Raw genomic sequence first — 17,599 nt, 5'->3', positions numbered from 1 at the left:
AAGGGCTAGATTTTAAAGTTTGGACCATATTCTTCAATATTCCTGATGATAATGGTTTCAAAACATGTGGGCAAATATTTGTTTCAAAAGGATAGAATCAAAACATGGATCACAAAGAGCATGAGAGTACTGACCTGCAGGGTATGTACATGTCTTCCTCTGGATCATAGTCAAAGTGAGCCTTGACGTGGATGGTCTGAGAGAGAGGTGGGCGGGAGGTAGTGGGTTGCTGTGCGCTGGGAATGATGATGAAGGTGAGGGTCCCTGTCATGCCTGCAAAGGAAACACAATGGTGAGGATGTGGAGTGGTGGAAGGAGTATTGCTGTGATGATCCATTTGATGTTTTGGGGAAGTTAAAGCCCACATTCAACATTCCATTAAAACCTTTAGTGTCAAAATTTGCAACATTTACCTCATAAACTTACTAAAATGACTACTTGTAGCTTTGAGTGGAAGAAATCAAGATTTGACAATCTAATCTTTGTAAAGATCCTTTTTTTTTTGCTATAATTATCACGTGTTTATTGTCTCATGTGCAATATTTTAAAGTTACTTCCCTCAGTTTAAATAAGAAAGAATTGAGTACAACATACATGGAGTCCACTAATGAATATGTTGTTAACAGATGCATAGATAGATGAACAGAAACAAAGACAGGCATCAGTAAGTGTTAACATGACACTCACCTGCAAGCATGTCGCAAATGTCATTGACAGACTTCCCTCGCACCTCCACACCATTCACCTCCAGGATCTCGTCACCCTCATGAAGGAGACCAGACTTCTCTGCCGCACCGCCCTTCACGATGCGGCCAATGATCACTGAATCTCCCTCATTCCTGATTGTAGCACCCTGGGGAACAAACACAGATTAGGCATCACATGTATACACACACAAACACACACACACACACACACACCTTTACTTTCCTAATAGAACTCTCTCTCTCTCTCTCACCAGGGGCTCGTTGGTCTTGTCGATGCGCACAATCTTGACGCTCTCCTCGGGGTAGTTTGTGACCCTGTCCAGCACCTCCTCCTCTGGCAGGTTCCCCACTGGCAGGGGCTCCCGCTCAGCAATGGAGTCGTGCACGTGGAGAAGACCCTCCATTGAGTATTTATTAAGTATGTCTATAAGCTCTGCCGCCTCAGGTACGGAAAATTCTTGTAGCTCCTGAAGACACTGTAGAAACACATCATAATAAGTCAGAATATGCAAGTACTAAATCATTATGCCATACTAGAAAATTTGCTTTAGTCAACTGGGAATGTGTATAAATATGAAACTGGAAAGTGTCACTGCAAATTTTTGATAAGGAAATTTTCTTTAGTCAACTGGTATTGTGTACAAATGTGAGTGAGAAAAAAGTATCAATGCAAATCTTTATACTGAAAAATTAAGAAAAACCATGTGAATTACAAATACTCTCGGGAAATACAGAACAAAGGGAAAATTCCTGACCAAAAATCTGAGTGACCAACAACTGCTTTTGGGAAAACACAGAAAAAGGAAGATAAAAATTTAGATAAAAAATCTGAGTGCACCATTGAAGGTAAGACTCCTGGACATGAGGACACAGCGCCTCACCTCTGCCACCAAGCCTTGAGCATTGTCTGTCACAGGGGTTGGAGGTCTGTTCAAACACCAGGTTTCTTGCACCTTGTTGTGGACTGCAAGCACCTTCTGAAACTCTGGGTTGGTCAGGAGCTGGGCCACCAGGGTCATGTCCTCGCTGATTCTGTGGCCATTTGACTTGAGGACTGTCTGGATCCTCTGAAGGGACTGAATCAGCTCGTTGATCCCTGAGGCAGAAAAGGGGCTGTGTTACACCAATGACGGCTGTTTGCTTTGTTCCATGTTCATTAATTATTTATGATCTTTGTTTTCTTCCTTTTACATTATAATTATTAAATGTTCTTTATAATGTGAAAATGAGGCTGGCCAAGAGATACAAAAACTAAAGATGCACAAAATAGCAACTTCCCAAAAAACTGACAAGAAAATGATTCACTTGGGTCTTTCCAAGTTTCCAAACACTTTTCTACCACCCACTGCTTTCCTCCACTCATTCCCTCAGCACCATGCACCACTCAAACTTACCAATGACTTTGCTTGGGGTCTCTCCACTTGGCTTCACCTCTGCTCCCGCTGCTGCTGCTGCTGCCCCAGCTGTTGCTGCTGCTGCTGCTGCTGCTGCCGCCTGCGTGTCCTCCACAGTGAAGGCCTCATTGACCACTCCTGAGGGCACCGGCTTGTTGGCCAGCTGCTGCAGCTTCTGGGAGGACCTGAGGGACGTCCTCAGCATTGCCTCTTGCTCCTCTCTCTCCCGGCGAAGTTTTAGCTCCTCCTGCAGGTATTGAGATAATTTATTGCATGAATACAACACACCTTACACATGTATTAAACATGCATTCATAACATACAAAGTAATGCCATAGTATAAAACCTAGAATCATTACACCAGCAACTAAATACTGTAGTTCACCAAAATTTTGAGAAGACTCTCCTGATAAAAAATTTAAATTAACATGAGCTATGAAATTCCACCTTTTGTTTTCAATACGTACATCCTTTATTGTGTTAACAATGGTGCCCTTGACTCGGTCCACGCTGAGGATAACGCACACTCACCTCATACTTCCTTATCCTGTTCATCTCGTCCTGCGTGGAAGGCTGCTGCATGAGGCCCTCCTGCTGGCCCAGAGGCAGCGGGGGCAGCTGGGGAGACCGCTGGGGCTGGTCGGGGATGCGAGGGGTAGGCGTTGACTTGGGGAGGGTGCCATTCTGGGGCGTGGCGGTGCCCGAAGAGCCGCCCTTCCTGCTACTCTTGCTGCTGTTGTTGTTATTGTTGTGGATGGGCGTGATGGTCTGGCCCTGGGGCTTAGGTGGTGGGTATCTGTTGGGGAAATGAAGATATGTAGGGACACAACTGGAAAGGGTTCAACACGTCTGTACCTCGCCAACAGTGTTGTTAACTGCTTACACAGCCTTGAATAATCCATGACGTCCATACACACTCCTCACCAGAGACCATACACATACTGCACATCAGATGCACCCTTGATTCACGCCTCAGACTCTTTAATACTCTCAGCACAAGCTTCATCAAGACACGTGAGGTAATCTTGCAGCGTGTGACCCACCGCTAGGATAGCCAAGACACTCCGCGCCTCAGAACCATTCATTCCCTGATTCGGTGCTTCATGAACGTTTCTTTGCCCAGTAGGAACCTTTAACTTGCATATTGTATACTTATGCTTTTTGCTATGAATGCACATGTATTATAGTTGCAATACTGTGTGTGTGTGTGTGTGATCACCTGGGCGGGGTCTTGGTGCGGCCCACGAAGGAGTCTGGCACGTCTACGGCCATCTCTCGGTTGCCGGGGTCAAACTCCACCATGCTGATCATGTTGTCGTAGCCGATCTCCGGCGCTGAGATGACGGTGGGCGGCTGCTGCTCCCGGTGGTCACGTCCTTTGCGGGAGTGGCGCGGGGTGCTCCCTCCCGCCCCCTTGTGGCGAGGGGTGCCCCGCCCGACCTCCCCGCTACCGCTGCTGCCGCCCGACTTGCGCGAGCTGTAAAGATAGGACAGTTATTAGTTAAACGGTCATTGAGTTAACCAGTCATTTAGTTAAATATACTCTAGGCTGATAAAGGAGCCAAGAGCCGTAACAACAAAATGGTCCAGGATGATGAGGATGCCAAACAAGTATGAGATAAAGCTGAATAATTAGGAAAAATGTATAGAAGAAAATACGAATGAGAAGAAAGGGAAGAGACAGAAGATAAATAATATTAGTAATAATAATAATAATAATAATAATAATAATAATAATAATAATAATAATAATAATAATAATAATAATAATAACAACAACAGGTTATGATACAAACCTTTTTTTTCCTGTTGTGTCTGTATTCCAGGGAGACTTAAAGCTCTACTTAGTGACTGACTGACTGACTGACTGACTGGCTGTGAGTAAAGGACGTACTGGCATGCAAGCGTCCTCAGCCACGTCTAGCAAACAGTGACTCAAACCCCCAATGAAAACCTCCCTTCCCTTCTGGTTCACAGTAATAAACTCGAGCACAGGTTTTAGAGGTTCAAACGCAAGTTTCAAGAGGGGATCAATTGTTATAGTGAAACAGTCTGATTCTCATCATTGTCACTTGAAACTATGTTACCTCAGCTAATAATTCCATCGTGAAAGAGAAGCAGAACGAGGGAAAAAAAAAAAAACACTAATATCAAACTACACACATAATTATCATTAGTGAAAATCTTAAACAATCTGATTACATCGTTGTTACTTTCTAGAACTGCTCTCTCTCTCTCTCTCTCTCTCTCTCTCTGCTTCAATTTCCACCGTGAAAAGAACAACACGGAAAACAAGAACCAGAAGAGGAAGAACAAGGAAAAACCAACCCATACACAGGTGAATTCTTGACGCAAGCGACATTACAAGCACTGAATTGATTAATATAGTGAGTGTGGAACAGAAAACAATGATCATCTTACAGGCTTGTTCTGGGAGAAGAGAGACGTAAAAATCCCTCTCTCCAACCTCCTGCAACGCCCCCCGTTTACTCCCTCTTCGTGCCAGAGAGGGACGCACGGGGATACATACGAACACACAACACACAACACACATACAGCACACAGCACACTACTCACATACTAACCCAGTCATGAACTTAAGCATCACGTCAACTTGTGTGAAGGTGACGCGTGACTAGAAATGAGGGTGTGACATGACCATGGCGTCAGAGGCTCCCGGTAAAGTTTATTAGAGAGTTCAGTAGCAGCTCGGTCCATGTTTGCGTCACCACCACCACCGCCACCTGTCCCAGCGACCTCGTACAATGATCAACCATTGTCGAACAGGTAATTATCATGTTGCATTGTCTACGTTCTTATTAATCTCAACATCATTAAATTTTTCTCTTTCCTCTTTTTTTTTTCTTGTCTTACCGAATTTTCACTTCATATGGTTGTTCTTTTCAGCTCAATACGATTCAGCACTCAGTTTTTTTTTTTTTCTTTTTACGTCTTACATTTTCTCGAACTTCTTTTTCATTGCATAGAAGTCTTTTCCTTTCGATAATAAAGGAAAAAAAATATTAGTCACATGTTGAATTTTTCTTCCTTCACTTAATATTCACTCCATGGCGAGGTCTGTCAAATTTCGGGAAAAAAAAAATAGCATACAATTACGGAACATTTTCACTTTTTTTTTTTTTTTTTTTGTATTTCTTCGTCTCAACGTTTTCCTTCAACTTCATTACAACACAACAGAACCTCCATCTCCAGTCCCTCGATGTTTCCTCCGTTTTGTTTCACTTTCCCTATAACATTCTGTAATTTCTGTTTTATCTCAGTTATATTTCAACTTCCGTCCTTAGTTTTATTTCAATTTCCGTAACACACAATACAATTTCTCTGCTTTCCTTCCGTTCACTTTCAACTTTTCATTAAACACACCAACAACTACTTTTAAGTTTCCCGGGGCTTCCATAACACATCTCAATGTTACCGATTAAATTATCAACTTCAGCCCAATTCACTACACTATTTTTCCCTGTTTTCTTACAATTTCCTCAGAACAGTCTGTCATTCCTGTGTTCCTTCCGTTTTCTTTAGGATTTTCGTTAAACATGTCAACAGATAACTTAAGATGATCCCAAAGTTACCGATAAAAGTTTCAGCTGGAGGCAGTAATTGAGGCAGCCGACGAGTGAGGCACAGGTAAGTCCAGGTGAGTACACGAGACTATCTAATCACGGAGGAATGTGGTTTCCGTGTTCAGTGCATGCATATACTCGTATGTATGTATGTACGTATGTATGTATGTATGTATGTATGTTATCCTCTCTCTCTCTCTCTCTCTCTCTCTCTCTCTCTCTCTCTCTCTCTCTCTCTCTCTCTCTCTCTCTCTCTCTCTCTCTCTCTCTCTCTCTCTCTCTCTCTCTCTCTCTCTCTCTCTCTCTCTCTCTCCCTCCACACACACACACACACACACACAGAACATTTACATAATACTGTTGTTCTAAGTGTCATTACTCTCTCTCTCTCTCTCTCTCTCTCTCTCTCTCTCTCTCTCTCTCTCTCTCTCTCTCTCTCTCCCTCATTTTTTTTAATTTTCTTACTTTATCCATATTTTTATGTAGTTTGCTTCCTCCCATCTTGCATTCTATGCATTATATATATATATATATATATATATATATATATATATATATATATATATATATATATATATATATATATATATATATATATATATATATATATATATATATATATATATATATATATATTTATTTATTTATTTATTTATTTATTATCCCTTTACTTATTTATTAATTTAATTTTTCTTCTCGTGCCCCTTCCTTCCGTGACGTGTACCATCTCTGCGTCTATCACTACTTTTAACGTGATCTAGAAGTTAATGTAATTTTCAAGGGTGCTTTCATAATTATACTAGTAGTTTAATTAGTATTCAGCATCATCAATGGCGAAAACACCTTTGAAAACCCGACTTCTTATCTTGGTGGCCTTTGAAAATGGTCCAGATGAGAGAGTAAAGCGTTTGTAAGTACTGGTATCACAGTCACGTCCCGCCGCCCTCCCTTCAACACTACATACTGGCATGTCTCCGCCCACTGATAACGCTACAGCGATAGCTTATCACTGACATCAAATGGTCTTATCTCATGTGAAACGACAAAGGATTCGCCCCAGAGAATGATTTAACACAGACCGCGTTCGCCTTGAGTGTGGGAGACCGAATTGTGACACAGAAGGCTCATTGAATGGAAAATGTAAAAAAAAAAGGGGGAGAAAACGGAAAAGAAAAGAAGTGTTTCTTTATGTAAACGTTAAAATAACAAGTCCATAAAGTGAAATGAGAAATGTAACCCGCACTTTTTTTTTCCTTTTCAATGGACGTTAAAACCTAAAACAAGGAATTATGTTCTTTAATTAATCAAACAATTTTATTAATTTTATTCTCAACTTCAAACCTGTATCGAGAGGCGTAACTAATCTCTTACCACCTGCAGCCATTGTTATTAAAAAAAAAAGATAAATAAATAAATGAAAGATTATATATATACTTTTTACTAATCGATTATCTCTATTTAAAAATACGAAAGAAGCTTGGAAATACCGTTATCATCATTCTCTTATCAACCTAAAATAGAAAAAAATAAGGCTGGTGTATTTACGTATATTTTCTATTTTCTAAGTCTGTCAATTATATTCTTAACTTAAAACTTAAAAAAAAAAGAAACTTAAGTATATTCTTACTAACTTTAACCACTCTATTCTGAGAGAGAGAGAGAGAGAGAGAGAGAGAGAGAGAGAGAGAGAGAGAGAGAGAGAGAGAGAGAGAGAGAGAGAGAGAGAGAGAGAGAGAGAGAGAGAGAGAGAGAGAGAGAGAGATTAATATCTATCTTTGCGAAGTCTACCATTAGATGTTCTATTTTTAAGCCAGAACCTACACACATGCCTAAAAATACCCTCACTAACTCTAACACATTCTGTTTTTAACCTAAACCCCTAGAAAAAGTTTATACCTACCTCTACTAAGTCTATCATTCCTATTCTTAACTCCAACGCAAAGAGAAGCCTAAACTTAACCGCACTAACTCATTCTATTATTAACCTGAAGCCTAAAGGGAAGGAGGTTGCGTACAGTTATCTCACCACCAAATCAATGCGTTCTACTAGTAGCTCCACACGTGCTAGGCTGCAGGGGTGCTCGGGGGCTGCCTATTGACTATTTCAGATCAATACATTATGAAAAAAGCCACCTGAGGGCCAACGTATCTGCTGCTGTTCGTTGTTCGTAGTGTTTCCTTTGAAGAGACTCACCGGAGACTCGAACGATCGCCACACAAAAGCCCATCGTTGCTTTTTTGGGTCAACTGCCCGTGAAGAGAAGACTTCATAGTGAAAGACGTGCTGATATCACTACACGCTGAGGAGGAGGAGGAGGAGGAGGAGGAGGAGGAGGAGGAGGAGGAGGAGGAGGAGGAGGAGGAGGAGTAGGAGGAGGTGGAAGAGAGATAGGTGTTGAGGGTAGAAAAGTAGGAGGAGGAGGAGGAGGAGGAGGAGGAGGAGGAGGAGGAGGAGGAGGAGGAGGAGGAGGAGGAGGAAAGGAGATGAGAAGAATAGGAGAGATAGGTGTTGAGGGTAGAAAAGGAGGAGGAGGAGGAGGAGGAGGAGGAGGAGGAGGAGGAGGAGGAGGAGGAGGAGGAGGAGGAGGAGGAGGAGAGTAGCAGTAATAGAATTATAATCAAAATCTATAATAGTGGGAGGACGATGACGAAGACGAGGAAAAGAAGAAGAAGAAGAAGAAGAAGAAGACAGATAGATAGGATGAGGAAGTAGAAAAAAAGACAAAATAAAGAAAATGAAAAGGCATAAGGACGAAAGTAAAAGACGGAGAATAACAAGGAGGAGGAGGAGGAGGAGGAGTGTGGTTGCCCCCAGTACGTGAGACCGCCAGTAAATTCATCATATTGATTACGTCTACCGGACAGAACCGCTTCCCCCCCTCTCTCTCCACACACTCACATTCTCTCACTCACTCTTACTCTCTTATTGACTGAACAACACTCTTCCTGTCTTCGCTCACTCTCTCACTCACTTGGCAAAGCAAAGTAGGGGCACAGAGAAGAAAACGTGAAAAAAAACAAGAGGATTAACTGAATGACTAGAGATATGAGGAAAATAGAACAAACGAATAGAAAACAGGAGAAAACACACTTGACAAGAGAAGATATGAGAAAGAAGCAGAGAAAGGAAGAGAGAGGAGAGAAAAACATGGAGGAGGAGGTGGAGGAGGAGGAGGAGGGGGAGGGAAAGAAAGGGACCAGTAACAGCAGCTTCCATCTCTGTCTCTCCCTCCGCAGCAGCATGTCTCGTATTGGTACAACGAAGGCGAAAAGAAAAGAAGTAGAGCGAACGTGACGCCACAAGACACGAAGAATCAACAGAACACGAAAAAAATGCTCGCTGTTTGCGCACCTCCTGACCAATCACGCGTCTTCTCTTTCACTGCTGCGTCGGGATTAGCGGAGTCAGTTTACGAATATAGCAGCGTGAAACAAAGCTAATTCCTTCTGCGCATGTCAGTGGCAGTTTCTCTCTTCTGCGCATTTCAGTAGTCATTTCTCTTTACCTCTGAGTGTTTCACTGGTATTTTCTCTCTACGAATTTTAGTCGTACTTTCTTTTCCTGCGTATTTCAGTAGTCATTTTTTTTTTCTGTGCATGACTGGTAATTTGTCTCTTTTGTGCATATTAGTGCTAGTTTAATTCTTTTATGTGCTATACAGTGGACATTTCTTTCTTCTTCGCTTTTCATCAGCTATTTCCTCCAGCGTATTATCAAAGGTCTAAGCGTCGTCTCACTCTTCCAAGCAGCAAGCGAGAGCTAATGTCCCTCTCCCGGCCTGAGATAGCGGGGGGAGCCAGAAGGCTGAGGTGTGATAGAGAGGCACCACCCGTCTCTCTTCTCTCCGGTGGACGGCACTCACCTGGCACACCTGCTTCACATCGGCAAGTATAGAGATTAACAGGGAACAGTTGCTTGGCTCTCTAAATAGTACAGCTCAGGGAGTAACGCAATGTAGAGATCAACACCCATCCATGTCATAACCAGACCCACCGTTGCTTAACCTTTCTGAACGAGAAGCGCTGTATTCAACGTCAGCAGTTGACCCTTTGAATACTACTACAATTCAGGGAGTACAGCAAGGAAGGATCATAAGGGTGCACTCCACGCCTCGCCCCTGTAGTGAAGCATCGTAAACCCGTCACGGCGTCCCCTAAGGCGGGAGTCCACGCTCATATCTTCACGAGTTTATCTTTTCTAGACCTGCTCGGGGTGTGATGCCTCTTGACGCCGCGAGGAAACTGCTTATTTCGCCTCTCATTCTGGCGGATTTAGCTTACACATGCCTCTAGTGGAGAAAACTCTTATATTGGTCATTTTCCTCATACATTTAACTCCTCGATCGCCTCTCAGTAGAGAGGAATGGAGTTTTTTGCCTTTTTAAGAGCATCATTACATTATGTCTTCGACAGCCCATGAGTGGAAAAAAAAAAAAAGCAAGTAATATTTTCCTCTATGCAATTAACTCCTCAACCTGCCCGCAGTGAAGAAAATATTTTGGGCGATTTTTTCTTACGAATTCAACTCATGAACTGGTCCACAGTGCAGTAAACAATGAAAAAACAAGTCAGGTCCCTCCCCCTCCCTCCCATTCCCCTCACTCGGGCGGGGGTGACACTGCCATCGGATGCAGCGCCACTCACCCTTCACGCGATTACCAGCCATCAGCATTAACAGTTGGGGGCGGACAAAGCTTCCAGACTCAGAGGCAAACTATTTCCCCGTGATTCTTACTCCCGGCCAGCTCTCCATCACGGCGGCCAGAGGGCTGAGTTGCTGCGCATGTCAGTATTACAGTGCAAACCTTGGCGGACTATATAGGGGCCGGAGGATCGGAAGTGCTGGACCCTCCCTCCCCCTCCTCCCCTTAACCCACCTGTTTACTTCCGGCCCCGCCCCACCCCGCCCATCTCTCTCTTTATCTCTCTCTCCCAAACAAAACATCAGCCGAATTACAACGAGTCACTTGGAAAAAATGTTAAGGCGTGAAGCAACGAACACACACACACACACACACACACACACACACACACACACACACACACACACACACACACACACACACACACACACACACACACACACACACACACACACACTCAATTATGAACAATTACATGATTCAGTGAAAGTAAATAAACAATAAAAATATAAATAAATTAATAAAAGTAGGAAAATGCTATTATCACTTTTTTTATGAGTGTGAGTTTGAATTAATATATAATATATGCACAGGTAAGCTCGTTTTCTATTATGCAAATCACGTGGGAAACTACACCTGCCGACCGCTAATTAACCTGAGCCTTGGAAATACAGGTAGGCCACATCCATCACGAGCTTGGCGAGGCGCGGGCGTGACAGGCGTGAGTCAGGTGTGGACGACACTCCTCGCACAAGTGACATCAGGTGACACGTTCTCTCTCTCTCTTTCTCCTCTCTCTCTCTCTCTCTCTCTCTCTCTCTCTCTCTCTCTCTCTCTCTCTCTCTCTCGTCCTTTCCTCCTTCTCTCATTTCCTTCCGTCCTCTTCTTCCATTCTCCTCCTCCCCTTCCTAATTTCCTTCCTCCTTCTCCTCTTCCTTCTTTCCTTCCTCTGACCACCCCCCCATCACCTCTCAGTGAAGAAAAGAAAGAAAGGGGAAACGAAAACAAGACACACACACACACACACACACACACACACACACACACACACACACACACACACACACACACACACACACACACACACACTCACTCACTCACTCACTCACTCTCTCTCTCTCTCTCTCTCTCTCTCTCTCTCTCTCTCTCTCTCTCTCTCTCTCTCTCTCTCTCTCTCTCTCTCGTAATGTCTACCTTCCTCGCGTTTTCCACGGACGGAAAAAAGAGGCTCACCGGAAGAGGCACAAAGACATAATCTGATAAACCGTAATCGCGTTTCTTCCTCTCCCCTTCGTCAAGATTCAATACTGAGTCACCTGAGCAACTCGACAACGAATCGTGCAATTTCTGGTGGTTCTCATTTGATTTTGAGCTTCTTTTTTTTTTTAAGTTGAGATAATAAAACTTTCACTTGCGTATCTCATCTTCTCCTTTCATTACTTTTCTTTGTGTGATATTATAAGTTTCTTTTTTTTCGTGTAATTCATTGAGTTCTCATTTGACTTTTTTTTTCTTTTCCTAGTTGAAAAATTGAACTTTCACTTGTATAAATTATACAGTTTACTTATTTATTTATTTATTTTTACGTTGGCTTATAAGCATTTTAAAAGTTTTCATTTCATTGCATTTTTTTCTTTTCTATAATTAAACATATACTTTCATTGCATACATTATTTAACTGCTTTCATCTTATATATTGAGAACTTTTCAGAAAATTTCCCTTCTATTCTATTTTTTTCTCATTTAGTCTCACCATTTTGGCAATTATAAACTTTCTATTATCATTTGTTCTGCTCTTTCATATTTTGCCACTCATTTGTTGTATCATTAATTTTTCATGAATACCTTTTATCTTTTTTTTTTCCGTGTGTAATTTTCATGGCTCTGGCTTTGCTTTCACGAGACACTCACGCTCACTTTTCCTGCTTTTCCTTCACGTCTTCTTCCTTCCTCAGTCTTTTCCTGTGAGTGAGGAGTTACTACAATACCCGAACATTCTTATTTTGCTTGCTTAGGGCGAGGCTTTCCTGCTCCTCTTTGCAACGCACTTAGGTATGTGAGAGAGGGAGGAAGGGACTCTCTCTCTCTCTCTCTCTCTCTCTCTCTCTCTCTCTCTCTCTCTCTCTCTCTCTCGCGATCGACACCTCAAATATTTCTTCCTTATGTGCTTTTTTTTTTTTTTTTTCAACGACACAAAAACGTACACATCGATTTACACTACTGCGTACACACGGACACACAGACACACGTTCATACACAGACACGCACATGCCACGCCGCTACCACCACCACCACCGCCGCGCGTGAGTCACCCAAACAGGTTACGAGTTCCACGCAGGTGAGACAGGTGAGGCGCAGAGCAGCGTGTCCTCCCCCGTCAAGTGCCAGGGAGTCACTAAGAGCAACTGGCACGGGGAGGACAATATACGTGCATGGTTGCCTAATGTCTCTCAATATTGGACGCGTTTTTGCGGAGCGGCACGCATGCACGCAAACACGCACACACTTCAACGAACGCTACAACCTGATGCACGGTGATTTGATGTTTTTTTTTGTTTGTTTTGTTTTGCTCTGGAACAGAATTGTATTGGTAAATAATAATAAAAAAAAAAACGCTGCAAAGAAAACGAGTATCTTATCTATTATCGTCGCTACAATACTAATGTGTAAAAAATGCATCACAGCGTCTTATTTTTTTTTTCAATTCTAACAGTAAACAATAAAAATAAATACAAATAAAGCCCAGCCTATTTCAACTCTTACATCCAATTATATAAGAGTGCAAAGTAGATTATAATGCATTAATATTATCTTCCATTTTCCTTTCATCACGAGTCATAAGAGAACAGTCCCGTACGAGATGGCGGTGATGGTGGCGGTGGTGGTGGTGGTGGTGGTGGTCGTGGCAGTGTTCGGCGCGTGGCTGTGGCTTAGATTTCCCCTGAGCCAAGTACCGCCGCTTCTAATCTCCCATAACCACAACAACTATCCGCCGCACCTGTCCTCCTCGCTCACCACTGCACAGGTAAGCAAAGGCACGTAATGAAAGGTAAATTATCATACCTGCCCACCTGCAACTTCTTCCTCAGGTGTTCTCGTGTTTACCTTGTCGTATGCATTCCTCACCTGTGCATTCCTTCTTTCAACTTACCAAGAATATGCAACTGTGTGTCATATTGCAGGGACGCTTAACTTGTGCTTATATGCGCATGTTTCTCCTCTATTTTGCCCATTATTATTCTTTATTCTTTGTTATTCTTTTCCTAATTATTCATTTTTTTGTTTCCAGTTCTTTCCGCAAAAAAAAAAAAAAAAAAAATCATCATAAAGGTTTCGTTAAAATATTGTGGTTTTTATTCCTTTTTTGCTCTTATTCAAGTGGAGGAGGAGGAGGAGGAGGAAAAGGAGGAGGAGGAGGAGGAGGAGGAGGAGGAGGAGGAGGAGGAGGAGGAGGAGGAGGAGGAGGAGGAGGAGGACCTGAATTCCACGTCGATTCTTAACCTTTTCTTTATAATTGCCTCTGATTCTCTCTTTCAGGGGATTAGATTTTGCGTCTTTACAGGTTCGGGAAGACGCGTGAGTCAGGAGGCGAGTCAACCAGTCAGTGAGAGTAGGTGAGAGATGAGTCGGAATGAGCGAGTCAGTGAGAGTCGAGTGAAAAATTGGGAGTCAGTAAGTCAGTGGGTATGGATGAGTCAGTGAGAGAGGGAGTGCGTGTGTGTGAACTGGTAGCGAGTCACCGAGAGGGAAAGAGAGGGAAGGTCTGTCAGTGAGTGAGTGAGTGAGTGAGTGAGTGAGACAGTTGGCGTGATTTGGTGATAGCTGAGATCTATAACACACACACACACACACACACACACACACACACACACACACACACACACACACACACACACACACACAATCAATACCTACACACCAGCCACATAATGAGACTCACGCTGACCTACAAAAAAAATTTCCTCATGACTCGTCTGTTTGTTTACACTGTCCTCATTTATCAACCTCCCTCTCCCTCTCTCCCTGTCCCCTTGCACCCTTATTTAAACTATCGATTAATTGAATGAATATTATCTTTCTCTTCCCCTCTTCGTCGTTAATTATAGATAATAGCTCTTCTTATCTTGCATACCACGTTTCCCTTGCACTTGAAACACGTAACAGTCAATTAACCTGTACTCAGTGTTTTTTCCATCAATTTTTCTGATTTGCTTACAATCGATCAACCAGCAGGTTCTGTAAGGCCGTCAGCACACCAGGAGACTCAGGAACGTGGGAAGTCACAAAACGCAGCGGAAAGTGAATACGGAAAACACGAGTAATGTTCATGACCGCCCCATCCGTTATGAGTCCTGGCTGGCTGGCTGGCTGGCTGGCTGACTGGCTGGCTGGCTGGCTGGCTGGCTGGCGGGCTGGCTGGCGAAGCGTAATCAACAAGCAGGGAGATGCACACACACGCACGCAACCTCCCTCACGCACTCAACGGTACTCCTTCACGTAACAAGGGCGGTACAAACGGGAGAAGCGATCTATAAAGGGTACTGTAATGGAGGTGACTGTAGGTGTGAATGCCGGGATGATGTGAGATGTGGGGATGTGAACTGTGAGGCATTGAAAAAAAAAAAAAAAAAAAACTTTGGGATGTGCAAGTAACGTGAAGGAATACTTGTAACAGACCAATAAGGGACGTGTAAAGGTAGACCTAAATGGATACCGAGAAGCAGAAGGGGAGAGTAAGAAGAGAGGAGAAAGAAATGGAGCATAGAGTATAACATAAAAGGGAACCTGAGAGAGAGAGAGAGAGAGAGAGAGAGAGAGAGAGAGAGAGAGAGAGAGAGAGAGAGAGAGAGAGAGAGAGAGAGAGAGAGAGAGAGAGAGAGAGAGAGAAACTAACTGGAGTTGAAGAGGAGAGGTAAGGGGAGTGTATGGAGGGAGTAAAGAGGGGAAAGAGTTAGAGGGGAGAGAGAAATGATGCCCTGGGGAGGAGGAGGAGGAGGAGGAGGAGGAGGAGGAGGAGGAGGAGGAGGTGGTACTAGCGATAACCCTTACGTCTTCCCCCTAAACCCCAAAAGAAGGCATTGTCGAGGGCTCTCTGTATATCCCTAAGGGGCACTACACGACGCAACACGCCCTCCCAGCGATACGACACGACACGACACCCTCGCAACGACCACTGGCAGGCAGCTACACGGGTACTTAAGAGCCGCCATCCGGACACTCCTGCACGACACCGCTGCATCGTTAACATAAGTAAATAAAAACGTAAATAAATAAGAAAAAAGAAAAAATACTACTTCTTTGCGTAACTTTTTGAAGAGTCATTGAGGAGTCATATTCAGGTAATGAGTAATTAGTATACAGGTGAGTGATTAGTGCTACTCAGGTATGTAATTACGTGTAGCATATAGGTGTTACATAATTACATAGGTATCGTGCACAGGTAATACTACGTTAATTGAAGCTTTAGATACAGGTGTGATACAGGTGTGAGGTGTGTAGGCAGCTATTACACGCGTCACTGTACCACTGCATCACACCTCTCACGTCAGCAATACACGCATCACGACAACTACTGAACGCTGGCAGTGAAGGGAAAGTAAAAGAGAACATTTGCGAGAAAGGATACTGAAACTTTCCAAAATACGAACTAATTAACAAACTGAGTAATTAAGTGTTGTATGATTAGCTAACTAAGCAATTAAATACAGTCTAGCTAACTAGTTGACTAACTTAATGACTATCTAACTAACCAAGAGCTAACTTAATAACTAAACACCAACTGATTAGAGAAAAATTAACCAAGACCTAAGAAGCAAACAAACAAACATATATACTCACTCACTAACAAACTCATTCACTCATCAGTCAACTAAATAACCAACGAACCAACTCACTCACTCACTCACAAACAAACAAACAAACAAACTGACTGACTGACCTGCCACACTTCCAAACAATCTAACCAAATAAAAGAATAACGAACGACAAAAACAGAAGCATCAAGAAGCACCACCAACTCACTACACAAACACCAGGAAACAAAATGCATCTATACTCAGTCACAAATGCACCAACACACCGTGGATGGCGGCGGTAATGGAATACACAAGCGTAATGCAGACATAGAACACAATAGGACACAGCAATATCGTTAATGTCAGTAGCAGATCTCCCTCTCCCCCCTTCCCCTCTCTCTCTCTCTCCCTCTCTCTCAGAACAAAGGCTCGTAAATGAAGCTTTTCTCAAAATTATTCACCCCCGAACACAGACTTCTACATTCATGCCAAGAATACAAGAAACAATTAACAATATCGTGTCTTTCTGTGAGACGTATGACCTAATTAACCTTAAGAATGGCGCCTCTTCCTCGCCACTTACCTGAGGAGGAGAAGGAGGAGGAGGAGGAGGAGGAGGAGGAGAGGTAAGTGGTGGTTAGGATATGATTAATGTTAAGCTGAAGAGGAAGAAGAAAGGTAAAGAAGGAAAGAAAGATTTAAAGAGAAGGAGGAAAAGGGAGAGAAGATTAATGTAAGAGGAAGAGGAATAAGAGGAGCAAGAGGAAAGGTAAAGGAGACAAAAAGATTTCAAAGGAAAAGGAAAATAGAGAGTAAGGAATAAGACGAAAAGGAAGCCAAAATACAAGATGAAGAATATGAGGAGGAGGAGGAAAAGGGAAGATAAGAAGAGGAGAAACAAGAGGTAAAGTAGAGAAGACGAAAAAAAAACACACACACAACTAAAAAGGAAGTGAAACAAACAAACAAACAAACAAACAAAAGACGAAAAGAAGGAAAGCAAGAGACACGATGAAGGGTAAGAGGAGGAGAAGGAGGAATAAGGAAGATAAGGGAGACAAAATGAGGTTAAGGGAGGGAGGCGGGATGCAAGGGCCGCACAATAGCATTAAGGGATCTTTAGGGCGCGGCACGGAGGGAGCGACACAGCCAGGGCCAGATAACACACGTACTCCGCCACGACCCTTCACTGCCACCACCACGACCCAAGACCCTCAGCACTACTTGAATATAACCACGACTCAGCAGCACTATTATAACGACCTTATGGCAACAACGCGACCCCTCAAGCATTACAGAGACGATCCCAAGAAGACACCAAGACCCTCAGCACTACTTGAATATAACCGCGACTCAGCGAAACTTCCAGCACGACCTCAACGCTACTGCGACAACTCTGACACCAACATGACCCTCAAAATTGATGAAACCACCCAAGGACTGCATAACGACCACGTAGGACTACCAGGACGACCT

At 43.1% G+C, this 17,599-nt stretch overlaps 1 protein-coding gene across 10 annotated transcripts in view; it reads right to left on the bottom strand.

Annotated features, from left to right (window-relative positions):
• LOC135091624 (protein PALS1-like) overlaps nucleotides 1–17,599 on the bottom strand; it is a 59,044-nt gene that overhangs the window by 6,018 nt on the left and 35,427 nt on the right. For 4 of the 10 annotated variants that reach the window (XM_063989400.1, XM_063989402.1, XM_063989392.1 and 1 more), the window contains exons 2-8: nucleotides 3,321–3,578; nucleotides 2,633–2,897; nucleotides 2,102–2,348; nucleotides 1,589–1,803; nucleotides 959–1,183; nucleotides 688–853; nucleotides 135–273 (exon numbers count right to left, since the gene is read on the bottom strand). In XM_063989400.1, the coding sequence (XP_063845470.1) occupies nucleotides 135–273; nucleotides 688–853; nucleotides 959–1,183; nucleotides 1,589–1,803; nucleotides 2,102–2,348; nucleotides 2,633–2,897; nucleotides 3,321–3,412 (1,349 nt within the window). In that variant the 5' untranslated portion in view covers nucleotides 3,413–3,578. Of the gene's footprint in view, nucleotides 1–134; nucleotides 274–687; nucleotides 854–958; nucleotides 1,184–1,588; nucleotides 1,804–2,101; nucleotides 2,349–2,632; nucleotides 2,898–3,320; nucleotides 3,579–3,897; nucleotides 4,045–4,686; nucleotides 5,799–12,640; nucleotides 12,721–17,599 lie in introns of those variants that run through there. The other 6 variants (XM_063989394.1, XM_063989396.1, XM_063989395.1 and 3 more) reach the window with 6 other exon arrangements.

Source organism: Scylla paramamosain, chromosome 38 (assembly GCF_035594125.1).
Source record: "Scylla paramamosain isolate STU-SP2022 chromosome 38, ASM3559412v1, whole genome shotgun sequence".
Classification (NCBI taxonomy): Eukaryota; Metazoa; Arthropoda; class Malacostraca; order Decapoda; family Portunidae; genus Scylla; species Scylla paramamosain.
Note: the sequence above shows the minus strand (reverse complement) of the source record. Positions and strands in the feature narration are given on the sequence as shown.